The sequence below is a fragment of the Triticum aestivum genome, chromosome 2A, assembly GCF_018294505.1.
Source record: "Triticum aestivum cultivar Chinese Spring chromosome 2A, IWGSC CS RefSeq v2.1, whole genome shotgun sequence".
NCBI lineage: Eukaryota > Viridiplantae > Streptophyta > Magnoliopsida > Poales > Poaceae > Triticum > Triticum aestivum.
In genome coordinates, this window is record NC_057797.1 from 760,084,765 (window position 1) to 760,103,477 (window position 18,713).

Consider the following 18,713-nt stretch of genomic DNA (forward strand, 5'->3'; position numbering starts at 1 on the left):
GAGGACACCGACCCCAAGACCGGTGCATCTGCTCCCGTTCCGTACGTTCCCGTACATTCTCATACTCTTTCTGTTAGAGGTTCTGTCACAACTTCTTGCTCTAGTGTCTGTTCTAGATGTGTTCGGTTCTAGTTTATATATACGAATGCTATTTACCTTCTCTCTGTCGTATTGCATGACTTGTTTTATCACTGCTATATTAGCCATGCTTTATCTAGTATTTCTATCAATAAAATCATTCGGTAAATTACTCATATTTCCAACAGTTGATGCATGGGTCTGGGTGAAAGGCTTTCCACTACATAGGAGGACCGACACCTTTGGCAAAGACGTAGGTAATTGGCTAGGGAAGGTGATCAAAGTGGATGCGGAAGAACATGGTACAACTAAGGGGAAGCAATTGTTGGTTCGAGTAGAATTTCTAGGCTTGAGCCAAGGTACAACTAAGGGGAAGCAATTGTTGGTTCGAGTAGGATTTTCTAGGCTTGAGCCAATGGTTAGGGGTTTCATTTTGTGCTCTTCACCGGAAGATGTGTTACATAGTTCTAATATGAGAAGATCCCCCACTTTGCTTTGACTGTGGGAGATTAATTCATGTTGATGGACGATGTGAGCCACCAGAATACATGTTGCCGCGTTGGGTAAGTCGGGGCGGATACCAATTTATTAGGGTCTTGGTCGGTTGCATTGGCCATCGCCGTCTTGGTCTCCTATTTCTCGTCCTGGAGTTTTGAATGCCTTCGAGCTCTCATTGTAACGAAACTTGGGGTGACATGTTTAGGGTATTTGGTGGCCTAGACATGGACCCTTCTGATCATACCAATATGTGCTTTCATGGCGCAAACATCAGAGGCACGACGTTGCTAAGTGAGGATTCCACTTCCTCTTGAGTAATAATTTCATTATTCTACACCCCTAGTAAATCCTATATAAAATGTAGTAATTTTTAGTATAACAAGTAGTAATTTCATAATATTTTTCATTATCGAAGCCACTGCTTTTTAAAATTTGCAATTCTTTATACACTATTTTACATAATTTTGTACACTTATTAGTGGATTTCACAATCTATTTTACATTTTTTGGTCATTTCACTACCTTTTTCACAAGAAATTATTGAATAAGTTTAATGCATTACATTTTAACAACCATAACCATAAACGCTTTATTATCACAAAATTCCCACGAGATTGCTAAATTATTGTTACTAAAGAAAACTAATATCTTTTCATAAAAACAAAAATTAATAACCTTTTATATGTATACTTTTATAGAGAACAAATAAACATGAAGCATCAAGCAAAGAGCTCGAGACTACTAGAAATTATCCACCTTCCATTGGATGGATGACCCACGACTGGAAGGGCAAAGGGCCGACGTGGAAGTGGTGAAGCTTGGCCCTCTCCGTGTTTATATAATTTAGCTCCTACTATCGTTAGAATTCGTCGGGCAGTTGAACTTTGTGAATTATGAATTATGCTCGTTTGGTGTGTTTTATGTGAATTATTCTCGTTTGCTATCGGTTTATAGGTCCGGTTCCTGTTAATTTTGGTCATTTGGTGATCTATGTAGTGGGTTGCATGATTTTGTATGAATATAGGGTGCCATATATGAAATATGCAGGTGTGGATGCACCGATTTGATGACTCTCTAGTAACTGTCCACGGATGCGCCCGAGCTTATAGGGTGCTGGATTTGGAAGTCCGGCTGCGGATGTTCTCACAGATTCTCACGAGGATAGAATATGTGTTTTTTTCTAGGGATAAAGGTATGTACGTGATGTCCTGATTTTTTTTTGTTGAATCCCGTACATTTGATTTCTTTTTTTCCCCGAGAAAGCGTACAAAGAAGGTGCACGGGACTAGCAAAAATCCAGTGGCCCACTTGAATGAAAATATCTTGACCCCTGCACGCAGCCGGTTTCCTTCTCCGAGCCGCCCTCGTCCGTCCGTCCGTGCCCGGGCCGACCTCCTCTCCCCTCCCTCCGTCCGCTCTATATAACGCCACGCCCCACCTTCCTCCCAAGCCACGCAACACAATCCTCGGATCAATTCCGACTTCTCCATCCGCCGCCCGCCGGAAGAAAGAAAGCATCTTTGCTTCTCGCCGCCGCCGGTGAGGGAGGGAGGGAGGAAAGAAGGAAGGAAGCAGGGGATCCGACTCGGTGTTGCCGGTTTGGAGCCAGTGTAATGAGCTGCCTCACGTTCCGCCGCTCCGCCGCCGACGCAAGCCGCCTCCAGGACGGCCTCCTCGTCTTCATGTTCTTCATCTCGATTCCCATACGTAGTCTGAATAATAGTCGTACTCGTAGTAATTCCAGTATTATTAGTAGTAGCACCAGCAATCTTCTCTTGTAAACAAACGTACGCCGCTCGTGCTCGCGGTTGCGTTCGCGCGGACGGAGGGGCCTTCTCCTGCCGCTGCTCCGTCTGAATCTTCGTCTTCTTCTTCTCGTCGGGCGACGGTCGCGCCGGCGGCCATGGATCCCAACAGCTTCAAAACCGGAGGTACGGCGATTGTTCTGTCCCGTAATTTCGTCGTTCTCTGCCAGATCTTGCGTAAAGGGGCGATTTTCGGTGATGGGTAGGGGGTCGGAACAGGATTTTTGGAGCTAATCGCTCAATTGCGATCATAATTGAGTACAAGATTTCAATTTTGGTGCCAAGTTCATCATAGATTTCGTCCCTGATTTGATTCCCGCTCTGATCAGGAACAATTCCGGCCGTTACTGATTCCTGTGCATTGATGTGTTCCAGGCCTTCTGCTTCCAACCATCGAGAGGCGGTGCGCTTCGCCTCCATCTGTCATCGTGATCGGGGGCGGAATCTCAGGGATCGCCGCGGCTCGTGTCCTCTCCAATTCCTCTTTTGAGGTACCGATAAATTTCTGATCTATTCATCTCTGTCTCCTCCAATTTGATGAATCCGTAGAGTGTTTGTGTTAACTGGTGCCTCTGCTTCCTGAGCAGGTGACTGTCCTTGAGTCGAGAGATCGAATTGGTGGCCGTGTCCACACGGATTACTCCTTTGGATGCCCCATTGACATGGGAGCCTCATGGTCAGTTTCGCCTAAATTTATTGATTGGAACAATCCTTGGTAGATTTTATCTGTATAATCTTTGCTAACTTAGCCCTGGTGTTGCTGATTTTTTTTCAGGTTGCACGGTGTCAGTAATGAGAATTCTTTAGCACCACTGATAGGCCATCTTGGGCTGAGATTATATCACACCAGTGGTGACAACTCTGTTCTGTATGACCATGATTTGGAAAGGTGATTTCAGCACTCGAACATGCATTTTCCTTTGGTACAATCAATATACTTGTATTATTTTTTCATGTTCTTATATCTCACTCTGTTAATTGGTTCCTTTGCAGCTGTTCGCTCTTTGATAAGAACGGCCTTGCAGTCCCAATGGAGACAGCTGCTAAAGTTGGCGTGATATTTGAGAAAATTCTCAAGGAGACGGTGAAACTCCGTGACGAGCAGGAACACGACATGCCCCTTGAACAGGCAATCTCAATGGTTCTTGAGAGGCACCCTGATCTCAAGTATGTATAAGATCTTGTATCATGCTTATTTGCCATGATTTATTCAAGACACAGTTTATAAATTGGATTGTTGTTGCAAAAGAGCTTGACTGATATTGTTGTGAATTTATAGGCTAGAAGGGCTAGATGATCGAATCCTTCAATGGTGCGTCTGCCGGCTGGAGGCATGGTTTGCTGCAGATGCAGATGAAATATCTCTGAAAAACTGGGATCAGGAACATGTTCTCACTGGTGGCCATGGTCTGATGGTTGATGGATACTTACCTGTAATTCAGGCTCTCGCTCAAGGTCTTGACATCCGTCTGAATCAGAGGTGTGTATTATTCTTTTCTTTCCCAACATACATATGCCGCACACTAAATAATTTCAGCATGTCTATCACACATCTTTTATACTGTCATGATGGTGCCCAAGTACATTTGGAATTTAAGTTAAACATGTTATCTGAGTGAAATCATCAGTTTGAAACTTCCATGTGTTCTGCCTCAGAGTTAAATCATCATTTTCTTTGAAGTACTCCTGCTAATCGCAGTTGGTAGATACATTTACTTACCTTTGTTACTGCTATATATTTATTCAGAGTAAAGAAAATTGCACGCCAGCAGAAGGGAGTGACAGTCACCATCGAGGATGGCACACAATACTCGGCCGACGCCTGCATAATCACTGTGCCGCTCGGTGTGCTGAAGGCGAACATAATCAAGTTCGAGCCCGAGCTGCCATCCTGGAAGAGCTCCGCCATCGCCGACCTTGGTGTCGGCATTGAAAACAAGGTTGCCATGCACTTCGACAAAGCCTTCTGGCCGAATGTGCAGGTGCTGGGCATGGTCGGCCCGACGCCCAAGACGTGCGGCTACTTCCTGAACCTCCACAAGGCCACCGGCCACCCAGTGCTTGTCTTCATGGCAGCCGGTCGGTTCGCCCAGGATGTGGAGAAGCTCTCGGACAAGGAGGCTGTGGAACTCGTCATGTGTCACCTGAGGAAGATGATACCCGACGCAACTGAACCCGTATGTTCTTGTCACCACTCTCTGTGACTTCTGAATTCTGACCATGGCGATTGTGAACTGATGATCGATGTTGGATTTTGCAGAACAAGTACCTGGTGTCGCGGTGGGGGTCAGACCCGAACTCGCTGGGGTCCTACTCGTGCGACCTGGTGGGGAAGCCGTCGGACGTGTGCGAGAGGTTCTCGGCGCCGGTGGAGAGCGTGTTGTACTTCGCCGGAGAGGCGGCCAGCGCGGAGCACTCTGGTGCGGTGCACGGCGCCTACTCATCTGGGATGGAAGCTGCAGAGGAATGCCGGAGGAGGTTGCTGATGAGTAAGGGCGTTCCAGACCTCGTCCAGGTCGCTGGCGCCGCCTGCGAGGAGATGGCCGACGTCGTCGCCCCTCTCCAGATTTGCCGCACCTAGAGATGATTCTTCTTCGATACAGCTGCGTTCTGCCATGCCCGATTGGTTTGATGATTGACAGAAGCCGATCAATGTGCAGTCGATCAGTCCGAGTCGGCAGAACGCAAGATTGAATTCAGATTATTTTTGACATTTTCTATTTCTCGTGTTGCTTGGAATCAAGAAACCTTGTAGGGATGCCCGAGCTGCTGTGCACTCTGGACACTAGATTTATAGTGTTACCTATTGTTATGCTCGTCATCAATCAATAAATATAATACAGTTGATATTTGGGGATTAATGAATCTTGTGGTGGTTCTTTCATTACAACATGAATAGCAGGCACGCATTTCTGGTTCTGGTCGGCATGAATAACTTTGATTTGCAACTGGTACATATTCATTTTAGCCATCGTTGTTCATCTTCGTGTCATATTCCTCTTTCCTAGCATGTTCAGAAAGCAGCATCCTCTGTTTTTGGACATAGCAGGTGCTGATAGTTATTTTGAGCAGACAAGAGATAGTGTTGCCATTCTTGGGTGTCTCCTTTGCAAAAGATCATCGTAGCTACCAGCTGATTGTAGCTGGCTTGCAAAGAGCATCTCTATAAAAGAGTCCTGGAAAGTTTGTGGATATTGTTACTGAGATTTCTAATATTGTGATTTCTTTTGATTGGTGAAGAGAGCAAACGGATAGATTGCATCCGTTGGAAGTGGAATTTGTTGCCCTTGGTAGCACAAGTTCTGCTTTGGCCATATCCATGAGCTAACAACTGTTCTTAAAATTATATTCAAAACAAACATGTTCATTCTCAACTTCAACTTAATCCAGTTGAGTACCTATTGCAGATGCGAGGAGAGGACATGTAGCTGTACCAGTGTAGTGTATGGTATTTTAAATTATACAGGGTTGTAATTAGAGTTTTGCATCATGATGTAAGCAACATTATGTTTTTTTTTCAGATATTGTAGGCCAGTTCTTATTTTAAGCAATTGTTCCATACAACATAAATTTCATATTCCAAATGGTTCATGCACCAAATTAAAGAGTACAATAAAACAATAAGTAGTTTATATGCCAACTATGCCCCATGCCCGATAAAACATTGAACAATACAAAAACAGGGTACTCATCCATATTATATCAACCTAACACGATGAGTTGCAAATTGCAGTGTGAAGCCATCATTAGTTTTGTAGTTATTTATCCATTCAAGAGATGGCCAATGAACTCTGTTGATTTTCCAGATGTATAAGAATGGTTGAGAACAAATTCCGTTCTGCCATGCTTGAATCGAACAGTCCAACAACTGACAAAAGGAGTACCTTTTGACAAAGAGTGAATTTTATTGGCTCAAGATGGACCATCGAGAGAATACAAACACAAAGAGCATAATCTGGTCTCTGCACAACTTGAATGCACACAACCAACACCAATGCACGCACACGAAAAACACGCCGGCAAATAGTAAATTCATATACGACCAAAACTATGCATGGACGAGGAAAAAAAACTTCAAAGCGATTAAATATGTGGTCGACAAACTGCAACAATGACCATATTCACACAACAATCTGATGACACCGCATGGACGACGCGATTCTTCAATATCAATGCCTTCAGAAAGGGACCGACGCTTAAACGTCGTCGCCGCCGGATCCAACCACCAAAGGTCAGAATCAAGTTTTCACCTTAAAGATCCGGTCCAAGCATATCTGAGCAATGCTTTCAACAAGATAATGACATGAAAACATTGCCATTGGCAGGTAGAACCAACTCAGGTCAGACCTATGCTTTCACCTCAGAGCTCGAGTAGCACCACCATTGAAGTCACACATGCGATGCGAACGCTGCCGCTGCACAACCATCTCTCCGCATCAACTTGTCGTCCATAGTTTGCATTTCACTGCCAAAGTCAACCACTAGATTTGGAGAAAGAAACCCTCAGAAAGATCTTTGGATGGCCACAATAGTCTGTAGCGAGGCCATCGCAGTAGGCTAGAGCGGTTGCCACAATGACCATCACTGACGGCGGAGCGCACCATTGCCGACTACCACCTCGTCAGAGAGAGCTCTGTCCATGCCTGTCGGCGCAGGGCCCGACATGACCGAAAATGGAGCACGAGACGTAGATCAACATCGCCCGCGTGCCAACACTAGATCAACAACGCACAACCTCCGGATCAGCGACATACCTCCCGACCGGAGCACAACGCTGCCAACCCCGCTAGACGCTGGCATCTCCTACGTGCCCATGACCATCGCTCCAGAGGAGCTCTGCAGGGTCACTGCTCGTTGCCCTCATTCATAGGGCCTTGTGTCGCCACCCTTCCATGGGGTGGATTTGCGCTCATCGGCGAGCTCCCAGTGATCCGCCGCAAGACGGCCACATCCCTCTTGGCTCTTGGGCACCTTCAGCCGCGATGGAGAATGCTCAAGCAGAAGCGGGCACGAGAAGGATTCTCCGACCGCGACTGCAGCTTGCGACGGACGGACGGACGGACGGGTGGAAGAGAAGTGCACGCCAGCATGCGCGCGGTGACGTCGCCGCTCCGGCGTATCGAGGCCGACGGCGACGCGTCCGGCGCCACAGACCGTCCTACGTGCCGCGCGGAACCTACCGAGATATTCCCGGGAGAAATTTCTTTCCTATTTCGCCCACCGCCGCTCGGATCGGCGCGGGGCCCGCCACGTGTTAGGCGCCCCCGTCGTCGTCTCCGACTCGACTCGAACGCGAGGCAGCAGCAGCAGCAGGGCGAGGAAAAAGGGCGACCGACGGAAAATATCTCCGGCTCGTTCGTCTCCACCAGGGGCCGGCGAGATGTCGTCCGCGATGTCCCGCGCGATCCGGGCGTGCGCGGCCGGGGCGTCGAGGAGGGGCCTGGCGTCCGTGGAGGCGATGGGGGCGGCCAAGGGGGCGCCGCCCGCGGCCGGGCGCGGGCGCGGCGGCCCGGGGCCCGTGGAGGACGGGGCGCGGGTGCAGTGGGTGTTCCTCGGCTGCCCCGGGGTCGGCAAGGGCACCTACGCTGGCCGCCTCTCGCGGCTGCTCGGCGTGCCCCACATCGCCACCGGCGACCTCGTCCGCGACGAGCTCGCCTCCTCAGGCCCGCTCGCCAAGCAGGTAGTATTCCAGTTCCTCGCGCTCAATCCTGCGTGGTGATTTTCGTACAAGAATTGATAGCTAGAGAGTAGAGATCCCCTCTGATGTTGACGAAAGGGAGCCTAAGGATAGTTTTACCTGCAAGTGTTCCCCTGCATCAGCTACCAAATCAGCAACAATCATGACCGCTCTTAGTGCAGAAAGAGGGCTTTAATTTGTATGAGAGTCCACAAATCCGACCACATGGCAGCGCAAATCCTGTATCATCGTCGCAACCCAGCTTGCCGCCATTATTTTTTGGTGATGCAATCCGTAGGCACATGATGCATCACATCCAGTTAGACGACGCCAGCAGTTTGTTTGGGGTGCAAAACTCCCGATGGAGAACATCCAATTGGTCACTACGAAACACAGCAGCTGCACCATGCTATTAAGCACATGCTCAACACTTCAGCAGTCGGCACACCTGCAGCAGACTGATGATATATACTGACAAACTGTTTTCCGTGCGGTCGGTTCGTTGCAAACAAGCTGGAATTTGTTACCTTATAGAACAAGTTCTTGAAACAGATAGTACTACGGTTAATTCAGTCTGAAAACCCTCACAAGAAGCTTATAGAACAAGTTTTTGAAACAGATATTACTACTGTTAACTCAGTCTGAAAACCCTCACACGATTGTGAAGTCTGTAAGACAATCCATTAGGGCTGGTTATGAAACCTGAGTGCAAGGATGTGCAACTTGCTCGGTCGATGGTTGCAGCTTAGGATAGATTGTTTGATTGAACCCTTTTATGACTGTTTAGTTCTGTGCTGCTACACTTCCAGCAGCAGAGGCATGAATGAATGATTGATGATAAGGCCCAAATAAATAAGACTAACCTGTAGGTTGTGTACAGTTTCAGAATAACAATGTTAATTTTGATTCTAGTTAACAATATGGAACTTGATTCTAGTAAGGGAAGCCAAATCAGCATAACACCAACTAGTTCAACTCTGTTTTACCACTTCCACTTTGTTGATTGTCTTATGTCTGCTTTGTTTCCAGCTTTCGGAGATTGTGAATCATGGAAAACTGGTGTCTGATGAGATCATCATAAATCTGCTGTCAAAGCGCCTCGAGGAGGGAGGAGACAAGGGTGAATTAGGGTTCATACTTGATGGTTTTCCAAGAACTATAAGACAAGCGGTGAGCTAGTTATTTGACCTGGTTGTAATTATGCAAGGCATATATAATTGCAACAAATGTGGAACTTCATTCTAGTAATAGTTTTGATGTACCATAGTTCATGTCTATGGTTGAGATCATCTGAGTCTTCAAACTTATCTGCAGTTTTTTGTTGATAAAAAAGAACTTATCCGCTCATATCGCGTGACAGTTCCCAAACTAAATTGTATAGTGTGGTTTGTTAGGAAATACTGGAGGGAGTCACAGATATTGATTTGGTGATCAATCTCAAACTTCGAGAAGAGGCTCTGCTTGCAAAATGCGTTGGTAGAAGGAAGTGCAGCCAGTGTGGAGGAAACTTCAATGTGGCCTCCATTGACATTGAGGGTGAGAATGGTGGGCCTCGAATGTATATGCCTCCACTACTACCTCCTCCACAGTGCGAATCGAAGTTAATTACCAGAGCAGATGATACTGAAGAGGTGGTAAAGGAGCGATTGCGTGTTTACCATGATTTGGTACGTAGCAGTGAACCTTAAATTTCATTTTTTGAGTTTTATTTGTGTTGTTATTTACTCCCTCCGTTCCTAAATATTTGTCTTTTTAGATATTTCAACAAGTGACCACATACGGAGCAAAATGAGATTTCAAATGGACTACCACATATGGATGTATATAGACATATTTTAGAGTGTAGATTCACTCATTTTGCTCCGTATGTAGTCACTTGTTGAAATCTCTAAAACACAAATATTTAGGAACGGAGGGAGTAAAATTTATGAGATCATGACGATCAACTTGCACTAGTAGGGCGTATGAAGCTATGTTTGTTTAGGTACGAGATCAGTAGTGAATTTAGCAGTATAGAAAAGGGATGCTAGGTCGTTTATATTTCAACATGACCTTAAACTTGCATGTATGAAATACCGAGACATGTTGAGACATATTGAACTTTGTTATTTTCTGAGGTTTTTTATGATAATTATTTACTACTGTTTAGCCAATTGGCTCTGGAATTTATGTGTATTTGTTGTTCCAAATTCAGCAATGAGCACATTTCATCTTCCAAACTTGAAATTATATGATGCAACTCCTATGGTAATATTCCCCCTCACTGGTATAGGCTAGGAATATTTCCTCTATACATTTGATCATAGCTCTGTTCTCAGTGTATGACCATGTTATGCGTGTTATCCTTTTTAAGCAAGCCGTCATCTTTGCAGTGTGAACCAGTGGAGGATTTCTACAGAGCACGGGGGAAACTCTTGGAGTTCGATTTACCAGGAGGAATCCCCGAATCATGGCCGAAGCTGCTCCAAGCTTTGAATATAGAAGAAGATCCTGATAACAATAGATCTGCAGCAGCATAATTTTGTGAGTGTCAGAAATGCGTATTATGTATTTGTAGCCTATGTCAAACATAGTTACCCGATAAGCATTACTGGCATCTCTAGAGAGTAGTTCATTCAGGGCCATTATTTGATCTGGCACTCAAGATTTGTATAGCTGATTGATCATCGATCGCTCAAGTTCGATGGGGTGTGCTAGTTGTATTCTTAAAGGTATAGCCTCTTATGTCTCAAAGGGCAGATGATAAATAACCTACGGTTGGCGGTTGAAGTCCGCTGATAAAGGTTGTTAAAACAAGCATGCTGCAAACATTCTTCTGAAAACATTATGCAAGCAGATGGTTTTTGTGATATGGCTGAGATTGAGACGCAATTGTTGAACTTTTTGGTTACCTTTTATGAGAATAGGTTTTGGTTATGTTGGTTCCAGACTTCAGTGAACCGCCCCTATTATTAGGGCTAATGTGTATTCTCTGTTATAAATTCAGCAAGGATTGCACTTCTTCATCTGCCAAACCTGAATGAAGCTGTGTCATGGAGATCATGTAGCAATCTCAGTATTATGGATTCAGAATATTTTTGTTTGACAGTTTGCTCTGTTGCCTAGTGTTGCATGCTGTCATGGAATTCAGAATATTTTTGTTTGACAGTTTGCTCTGTTGCCTAGTGTTGCATGCTGTCATGGAATTCAGAATATTTTTGTTTGACAGTTTGCTCTGTTGCTTAGTGTTGCATGCTGTCACGGAATTCAATTTTGCCGTGGCCAGAGCTATTGCAAGCTTTGATTGTATAGCCTGAACTGATAAAATAAGCCAAACATTTTAGAGACATGGGTTTGTGGTCTGCATGCACATGACATAAGCTTGTCCAAAGAAGCACACTGCAAGCGCCTCATCTGGAATCAAGTTCACTATGCGACTTGATGAATTTTGCTTACTCATACTATCAGGGGAAGAAAGATGAATAGTAAAACACTATCCCGCATGTGGTGCCGAATATAATAGCACGAGCCACGGGACAAAAACATCGTAGAAATTAACTTTGCTGCTTTGAATCGTGCCATTATATTTCACACAAGACCATCCTAGTCCTGTGGCTCGGAAGTCGTGCTAAATACACGATGGCTTTAAAGGCTTGGCAACAAGTTGACCTCATGCATATGTACTCGTTCATCGACATCAGATGAATTTTAAATGAAGCAAGTTAATTACGAGATTAGATGTGGGTACGTTGTTAGGCACATATCTCTATTCCTAATGGACGAATTGGTTGAATAGTTCCCCCACTTTCAACCGGTTTATTTTCAACCGTTTTTTTTTTCAACCGGTTTTTCTTCGTCCCACCTCCCACCACCCCCCTCCCACCGGTTTTTCTCTTTCTCGTCTGGCCGACAATACCTAACGTATTTATGGTAATCAATCACAATTAATTCACGTATGGTAAGGCTATAAACTTAGAAATCTCAAATATGATAATTATAGTAATAAATCAATCCATGTATGATAAGGCTATAACTAAGGAAATTTCGAATATGGTAATTATCACCAGAATCAAAGCTTTCCAAAAAAGTTCTTCTTGCCATACCCTAATCGTGACCTCCTCATCCTGAGGCATTATCTCTACTCTTAATGGAGCAGTTGCTAGGATTGCGTCCATTGTTATTATTCGTCTGGTTTATTTTCGTCCGGTTTATTTTCGTCTTTCCTTCCACCGTCCCATGTACCGAAAGCCAAATGGATCAGAACTTTCCATGTGGACACAAATTATTTAGTAATGTCTTTATGGGAGAGAATCAATCACGGTTAATCTCTAATCAATATTTAAAAATCAAATCTAAATTAATTAACTTACCATAAGTCGGTCAATCACTGATTAATCTTTCCATACGTAGTCAAATTACATCAAAGGAAATGTTTCGATTATAGCAGTACCCTGCTACAAACCGAGCGAGTCGGGCTTTCACCCCGCACCGCACGACTCTTCTCTCCCCCTTGCCGCCTCCCGCCTCGGGCCGCTCGCCGTTCGTCTTCCCGAGGGACGCAGCCGCACCACCGCGCTCAGCTGCTCCCTCACCTCCCCCGCCGGCCTCACCCGTAGGACGCCGCCGCACCTCTCCTTTGCATCACCCTGTTGGCGGGATCCAGGTCACGGGGCTGATGACCTCATCATCTCTGACGGCGGATCTGGTCATCGGCGAGGAGGCCGAGCCTCATGCTTCGGCCACAGCCACCCCGACCTCGTTGTATGTTCGCCTCCTCATCCACCCCCTTCCCTGTCATATTTTGCTTTATTTTGGTTCGTCTTTCATCCCGTCCAAACCGAACTTTTTACCTTACGATGCCCGCCTCCTATGTTTCTGCATTAACTAACACGGCGTCGCGTGATCGTGGAGCAGCAAGGTTGAGAGGATGGGTCTCAGTGACGGGCGGATGGCGTTCGTCGTGTGAGCGAAAATAGTATGTAACTCATGGAGTGCAAGCTGTTGTGCGGCTACATGGCGACGCTCGACTGTAGCGTTGAGATATAGGGCACGTGCGCCATGATGTCGTGCTTCACCATCGCCTCCCCTAGCTTTCTCTCAAGGCATCGTGGTCTCGATGGGTTGGGGCTCGCCTCCCGCACTCCTCTTTGTCGTGTACAAAAACCAAGGTGACCCCTAGGTACTCTCAACGCTTGGTCTAGAAATCCCTCGAATTCGTTGCCCAAGCCGAGTGTTGTGATCTGACGGTCGGTCATCGTGCAGGTGTCGAATTATTGAGGGAGGCTTCAGATCGTCCTAGGCATGGAGATGAGGCTGGCCATTAAGGATGTGGGTGAAGGTCACGTCGTTTCTTCTCCTGGCTCCAATATCCACTGCTGATATTTTGAGTTCTTTGATCTGAGAAAGAACCATGGGAACGTAAGGTTTTTAACCCAACATGATTTAATTACCCTTTTCACTTTTGTATTTTATAAGTACATAAGCATTCAATTCTTCTATCCTTTGTACGAGGATGCAATTCACTCCAAACATGTAAACAGTGTCACATCTTACAGAAGTTTCTAATTTTTTACAATGAGTATGGTACATAAATCAATGTGCTTGGGTTGTGCTTTGTGTTTCTGTCATGCCTTGTCTTTAGAAGGCACCGTGATGAATGCTAATTTAATAGAGGAGAATCAAGCAAGCGATGTGCAATGATTTTAATGAATTTTAATGACCATATTCTACACTTAATGATGATTGCTAGTCGATTTATGGTTTCTCCCACTTTAGTAAGAAAGATGTGGTGTACAAAATCTTGCAAAAATGGAGGATATGGATTTGGGGCACGAACTGTCCCGACCACGGCGGTGCTGCCTACCAACACCATGTGCAAGACTGCCTGACTTGTCCTCTATCTTAATGGTAAGTTTCTCTCTTTTTCTATCTCGTGGTCTCCTTGATTTGTCTTTCGAGAAAGGATTGAAAGTAGTTTGGGTGGTTCAATTAATTCAATGCCCAACAATATCATCAGTTGTCAGCAAGAAGTTACTCCAAATTCCATCGCCTAACAATATCATCAGTTGTAAGAAGTTAAGAGTTTGGTACGTACCCCGGTGCAAGAGACCATGGATGCAAAAGGTACTTCTGCTAGAGTAAGATTAGATAGTCAAATTGTAGAAAAACAGCAGTGTGCATTGGCATTGCAACTTCTAACATGGGATATTTGTGTAGTCAGATAATTAGGAACCTGGACTACAAGGGCAAATGGGAGGCACCTTTCATCGACATTCAGCCCAGGGAACCTCAACTTTCCCACTGTTGTACATTCATACTACTGTCCATGTATCGCTTCTGCTCAACTATAATACACGGAAACATGAAAGCTCATGTTTTTCCCTTGTTTGTGCAGAGTACAAGGATGATTCCTACATCTATGCATTGATATGCTGAACCACATTGGCATTGAGCCAAGCCAGGTTAGTGCTTCAAAAATTCTGAAAAAATCTGTGAAATGTTGTTGACACTTTGTTAAGTATTTGGTTTAACTATGTATGTTTGATTCTTATCCTATGAAGCATAATTAAAGTGTTGACTCTGTTTGACATTTTGATGTATTACGTCTAATTAATAGCATTTGACTTTTGTTTCATTTCAGATGTCTGATGTAGACAACTAAGGCAATGGCTATTGCATTGTAGGACGAGAAGGTCCAACGCGGTGGCGGCGGGTACATACCCAACGCGGCGACCCGTGGGCGCACTGGTTCTAGGGCCTTGAGAGCTGGGGCCGGCATCCAGGCGGTGAACATGGATGGTGGCGTGTGGAAGTGGGCGGTGGTGGGCAGGGAACAATGTGGCCCTGTCGGCGTCCTCTTCGTTTAGCTTGACATGATCGTCGTTCAGCTGAAAACAAGATTACCTAAGGGATATTAAGACTAGAACATGAATGCACAATACTTTTTCGATGTGATTTTTGTAAATGGAATTAACTTTGTAGAGTTGGCATGACATGCGCCTTCACTAGCGTTAATAATAGACCCTCCCTCCTTCCAAATTCCTGACCAATCATTGTTTTTGTAAGGATCCTTCTCGACTTTTGTTAGTTGTTCATCTATTGTTCATCTATGAATGAATTTAACCATGTGGTCTAACTAATTGGTCATATGAACTTATGAAGTAGTTGTCGTGTGTACTAATTGCGACAAATGGAATCCTTTGCTTTTTGCATTGTTCACTAATATCATTAATAGATATGCATGTGTTACCGATATTTCTTAATTTGGCTGACTGAGCATTACTAGGCTATAATTCTTTGTGACTTTTGATTTTGTTTGTTGTTCTGATCCTATGTCGAATCAATCCCGATCCATGGGGAAGAAGATACAAGGGGACCGACCACTGAGTCGATGATGCCGACGATCGAGGACGGCAAACATAATCATTTTGGTGTCATAGGTTCATTGGAGCTGATGCCGCCACCTCCTCGCCCCTTGGTCTCGGAGGTTGTGATGGCCAGGTCAGCGACATGGCCACGTAGTATGCCTCATTTTCTCCTATTGCATTGTTTCTTTTTTATCATGTGATTTCTATTTTGTTTCTGTTAGCAATAATTACAGCTTCATGAAGCAAAAGAAAGCTTGAGAAATCATTTTTGTTTATACTCAAAGGCTTGGCTACCTAGGGGTGTTATTGACTCCCTACCGAAAGTTGTGTTTATACTCAAAGGCTTATGCATGCTTTCTAAAAAATATGTTGCACAATCACTGTAATTATGGTGTTATGTGAGTTAGAAGATTTCAAAAGTGCATCAATTGAGAACTACACATATTTATACATCGGACAGGGAAGCATGTATTTGATATTTCCTACTGAAATTCAGCGTTTTCTATCGGAGGTCTAAATTTTCTTATGCCAGACTTTTAAGTTAGATGGTGTGTTATAATGATTTTTTATTGGATGTTGTGCTGTATATTTGGGTCTATGTAATATTTGTTAGGAAATTCCATAATGTATTAAGGTTCTGGTTGCAGCATCTTGGAATATTTGTTTAAAGGTAACAAAATGCTCCATCTGTTGTCTTTAATTAATGGTTAATAACAATGGAAATGCTTCGTGAGATGATTGGTCTTAAGCATAAAAGTCATGTAGGGTGCTATCTACCTTGTGTAATATAGTGCACAATAAAGAGTACTATGTTTCTGTACCACTTTCTTTATTTTGTGCATCGCGTGTCTTTCTATATATACATTATCGAATTACATTTTGTATCGAAGAATATTTTGTGTGATATAGATTTTAATTATGTTTACATGTAAAACTTGATATGCATTATGTTTATATATGCACGCGGTAAAAATATTTAAAAGCCCGTGGCAACGCACGGGCCTTCTACTAATGTAATATAGGACTTGGAAATATGCTGACTATACCGTGCATTAGAGTACCCTATCATGGGTGTCGACCTAAGCTCGCATCAAAGTAATTGAAATGAACTTGCGGGAATAGATGTTGTTTCAGTATTTGAAGGTTTACTTGCCGCGTCTCGCGCTATGGCAGTGTCAAGGTTAAAAGAAAAGAGCTCGGACTCACATAGGGATAGGGGACAAGCATTTCCTGCTCTATATAGATACAAGAAGCTCTATATAGAGTTGGTACAAGAAATAAATTACTCCCTCCGTTTCATAATATAAGAATATTTTTTGACACTAAATGATGCCTCGTTAAACAAGTGCATATAATTAGCTGAAGGAGAAGCCATTAGAGCAGGCACGGAGCTCTGCTCTGGCATGGGGTCCCGAATACGAGCTACCGGACAAACACCACAGTCGCATCTTTCCTGGTTTGGATCATGCCACTAATATTTTGAGACTGCGCGAGTCGCGGGTCTGAGTCATGCTAAATACTATCATATGCTCATGCCCAAGGGTGCTTATCTACACATGCAAGTGTAAGTGAAATGGATCAACTTGCGAGGTTGGATCTGGATCATGCGTCTGCCGTCCATGTTCTCAAAGTCAAAGAAATGAACTATATTCGGTTGGCACAGGAAACTTAGTGGACGACGCGGTGCCTAATCACGTGCATATAGATAAGAGAAGCCATGACTTGGAGTGCATCAACCGTCGCTGCTTGCAAAAACACACACACACACACACACACACACAAGAGTGCAAGATGGCGCAATGGTGGAACGAGTGGCAGCTGCGCATCCTCGTCCTCGCCAGCCTCGGCACCCAATACCTCCACGCGTTGCTTGCCTGCCATCACAAGTTTCATATCCCGTCATGGCTTAGAGTTTCGGTTCGGCTGGCGCACATCGGCAGCGACCCTCTGGCCTTGTTCGCTCTCGCCGTGCTCTTCAACCGTCAAAAGAATGGGCCGCGCTGCAGCTACGGGCATGGCAACCGCGACTTGGAGCTGTTATGGGCGCCCATCCTGGTGATGCACCTCGGCGGACAGGTCGTCATGGCCACCTACAAGCTTCAAGTCAGCGACCAGTGGAGCCGCCCCATCCTGACTTCTCTGTCCAAGGTTAGTGCAACGTCTAGCGTGCCTGTTTTCATTTTGTCACCTTCAGAAGGAATTTACCATGCTTGTCTCTTTACTTTTCCAATCGACCCGTACTGATATTGGTTGTTGTGTCGTACGGAAGGAAGGTTTTCACCAAAAATATGCCTAAAATGGCCAACGAGTACACTATATTCTGAGTTGGAGTAAATGCTAGTCCCTCCGTCTCATAATATAAGAATGTTTTTAACACTAGTGTAGTGCTAAAAACGTTCTTATATTTTAGGACAGAGGGAGTAGTTAATTGCTGAAAACCAACACACATTTGCGAAAAACAACCTGATTCCTAATTATTTACAAAAGCCACCGTGTATATTCTACACTTTTTGTAGAAAGCACTTATCGCTGGATTTATTGGGTTTTATCACTTTCTGCCAAGTAGCACCCGATTATAAGGAGCTAATTTGGCAAAGAAATTGCATACACACTCTTGTACCAATCAAAAAAGAAAAAGCAATCAACCCCCTCCCCCCTTGTGTGCACTACCTTCTCCCGCCTCGCTGTATTTGCCGGCGCAGGTCCTCATCATGAACGCCGGCTGTTGCGCACGCCCGTCGATGCCTGGCTCTGGTGTGCCCGAGGCGGCCCAGGTGGTGTTGGCGAGCACGGACGCGGTGGCGGAGGTGTTGCCGGCTGCCGCAGGGACGGCTATGGCACAGAGGCAGCGAAGGTCGGCGGTGGAGCTGGCCGGTACGCGAAGAGGGCGGTCACGCGGAGGTTGTAGTACATGGTGGCATTGCAGCTGGACTGCATCAGGTCGCGCATCGTCGGTCCCGGTGGCACGACCTCCCTCCTCCCACGAGCACGCGCCCCGACGATGAGAAGGATCACCTGACGGCTCCAGTGAAGCAGCCACCCTTCTCCCGCGCGGGCACATGCCCCGGAGAGGCGTACTCCCTCCTCCCAGCGAGCACGCGCCCCTGGTTTCCGGCGAGGCGATGTCCCTCCTCCCTGTGAGCACGTGTCCTGAGCTCCGGTGAACACGCGCCTCGGCGAAGAGAAGGATCTCCTGACGGCTCCAGTGAGGCAGCCACCGTTCTCCCACACGGGCACATGCCCTGGTGAGGCGTCCTCCCTCCTCCCACGCGAGCACGTGACCCAGGCTTCCGGCAACGCGATGTCCCT

General features: G+C 45.4%; 2 protein-coding genes across 2 annotated transcripts; both read left to right on the forward strand.

Annotated features, from left to right (window-relative positions):
• The first annotated feature begins 2,012 nt into the window (after positions 1–2,012).
• LOC123190982 (polyamine oxidase 4) lies at positions 2,013–5,242 on the forward strand. Its single transcript, XM_044603716.1, has 8 exons — positions 2,013–2,507; positions 2,757–2,872; positions 2,969–3,057; positions 3,157–3,270; positions 3,375–3,548; positions 3,661–3,861; positions 4,129–4,558; positions 4,642–5,242. Exons 1-8 carry the CDS (start codon positions 2,480–2,482, stop codon positions 4,960–4,962), a joined length of 1,473 nt encoding a protein of 490 aa, XP_044459651.1. The 5' UTR covers positions 2,013–2,479; the 3' UTR covers positions 4,963–5,242.
• A 2,373-nt stretch (positions 5,243–7,615) lies between these two features.
• On the forward strand, positions 7,616–10,909 carry LOC123190983 (probable adenylate kinase 6, chloroplastic). The gene is made up of 4 exons (XM_044603717.1): positions 7,616–8,061; positions 9,088–9,228; positions 9,453–9,725; positions 10,431–10,909. The coding sequence occupies exons 1-4, from the start codon at positions 7,762–7,764 to the stop codon at positions 10,575–10,577; spliced, it is 861 nt and encodes a 286-aa protein (XP_044459652.1). The 5' UTR covers positions 7,616–7,761; the 3' UTR covers positions 10,578–10,909.
• Positions 10,910–18,713: the final 7,804 nt, after the last annotated feature.

Coding starts and splice junctions, on each gene's coding strand:
- LOC123190982 (XM_044603716.1), top strand. CDS start 2,480: ATGGATCCCAACAGCTTCAAAACCGGAG. Junction 3,058..3,156: donor ATTGACATGGGAGCCTCATG/GTCAGTTTCGCC, acceptor ATTTTTTTTCAG/GTTGCACGGTGTCAGTAATG. Junction 4,559..4,641: donor TACCCGACGCAACTGAACCC/GTATGTTCTTGT, acceptor TGGATTTTGCAG/AACAAGTACCTGGTGTCGCG.
- LOC123190983 (XM_044603717.1), top strand. CDS start 7,762: ATGTCGTCCGCGATGTCCCGCGCGATCCGGGCGTGCGCGGCCGGGGCG. Junction 8,062..9,087: donor CAGGCCCGCTCGCCAAGCAG/GTAGTATTCCAG, acceptor CTTTGTTTCCAG/CTTTCGGAGATTGTGAATCA. Junction 9,229..9,452: donor CAAGAACTATAAGACAAGCG/GTGAGCTAGTTA, acceptor GTGGTTTGTTAG/GAAATACTGGAGGGAGTCAC.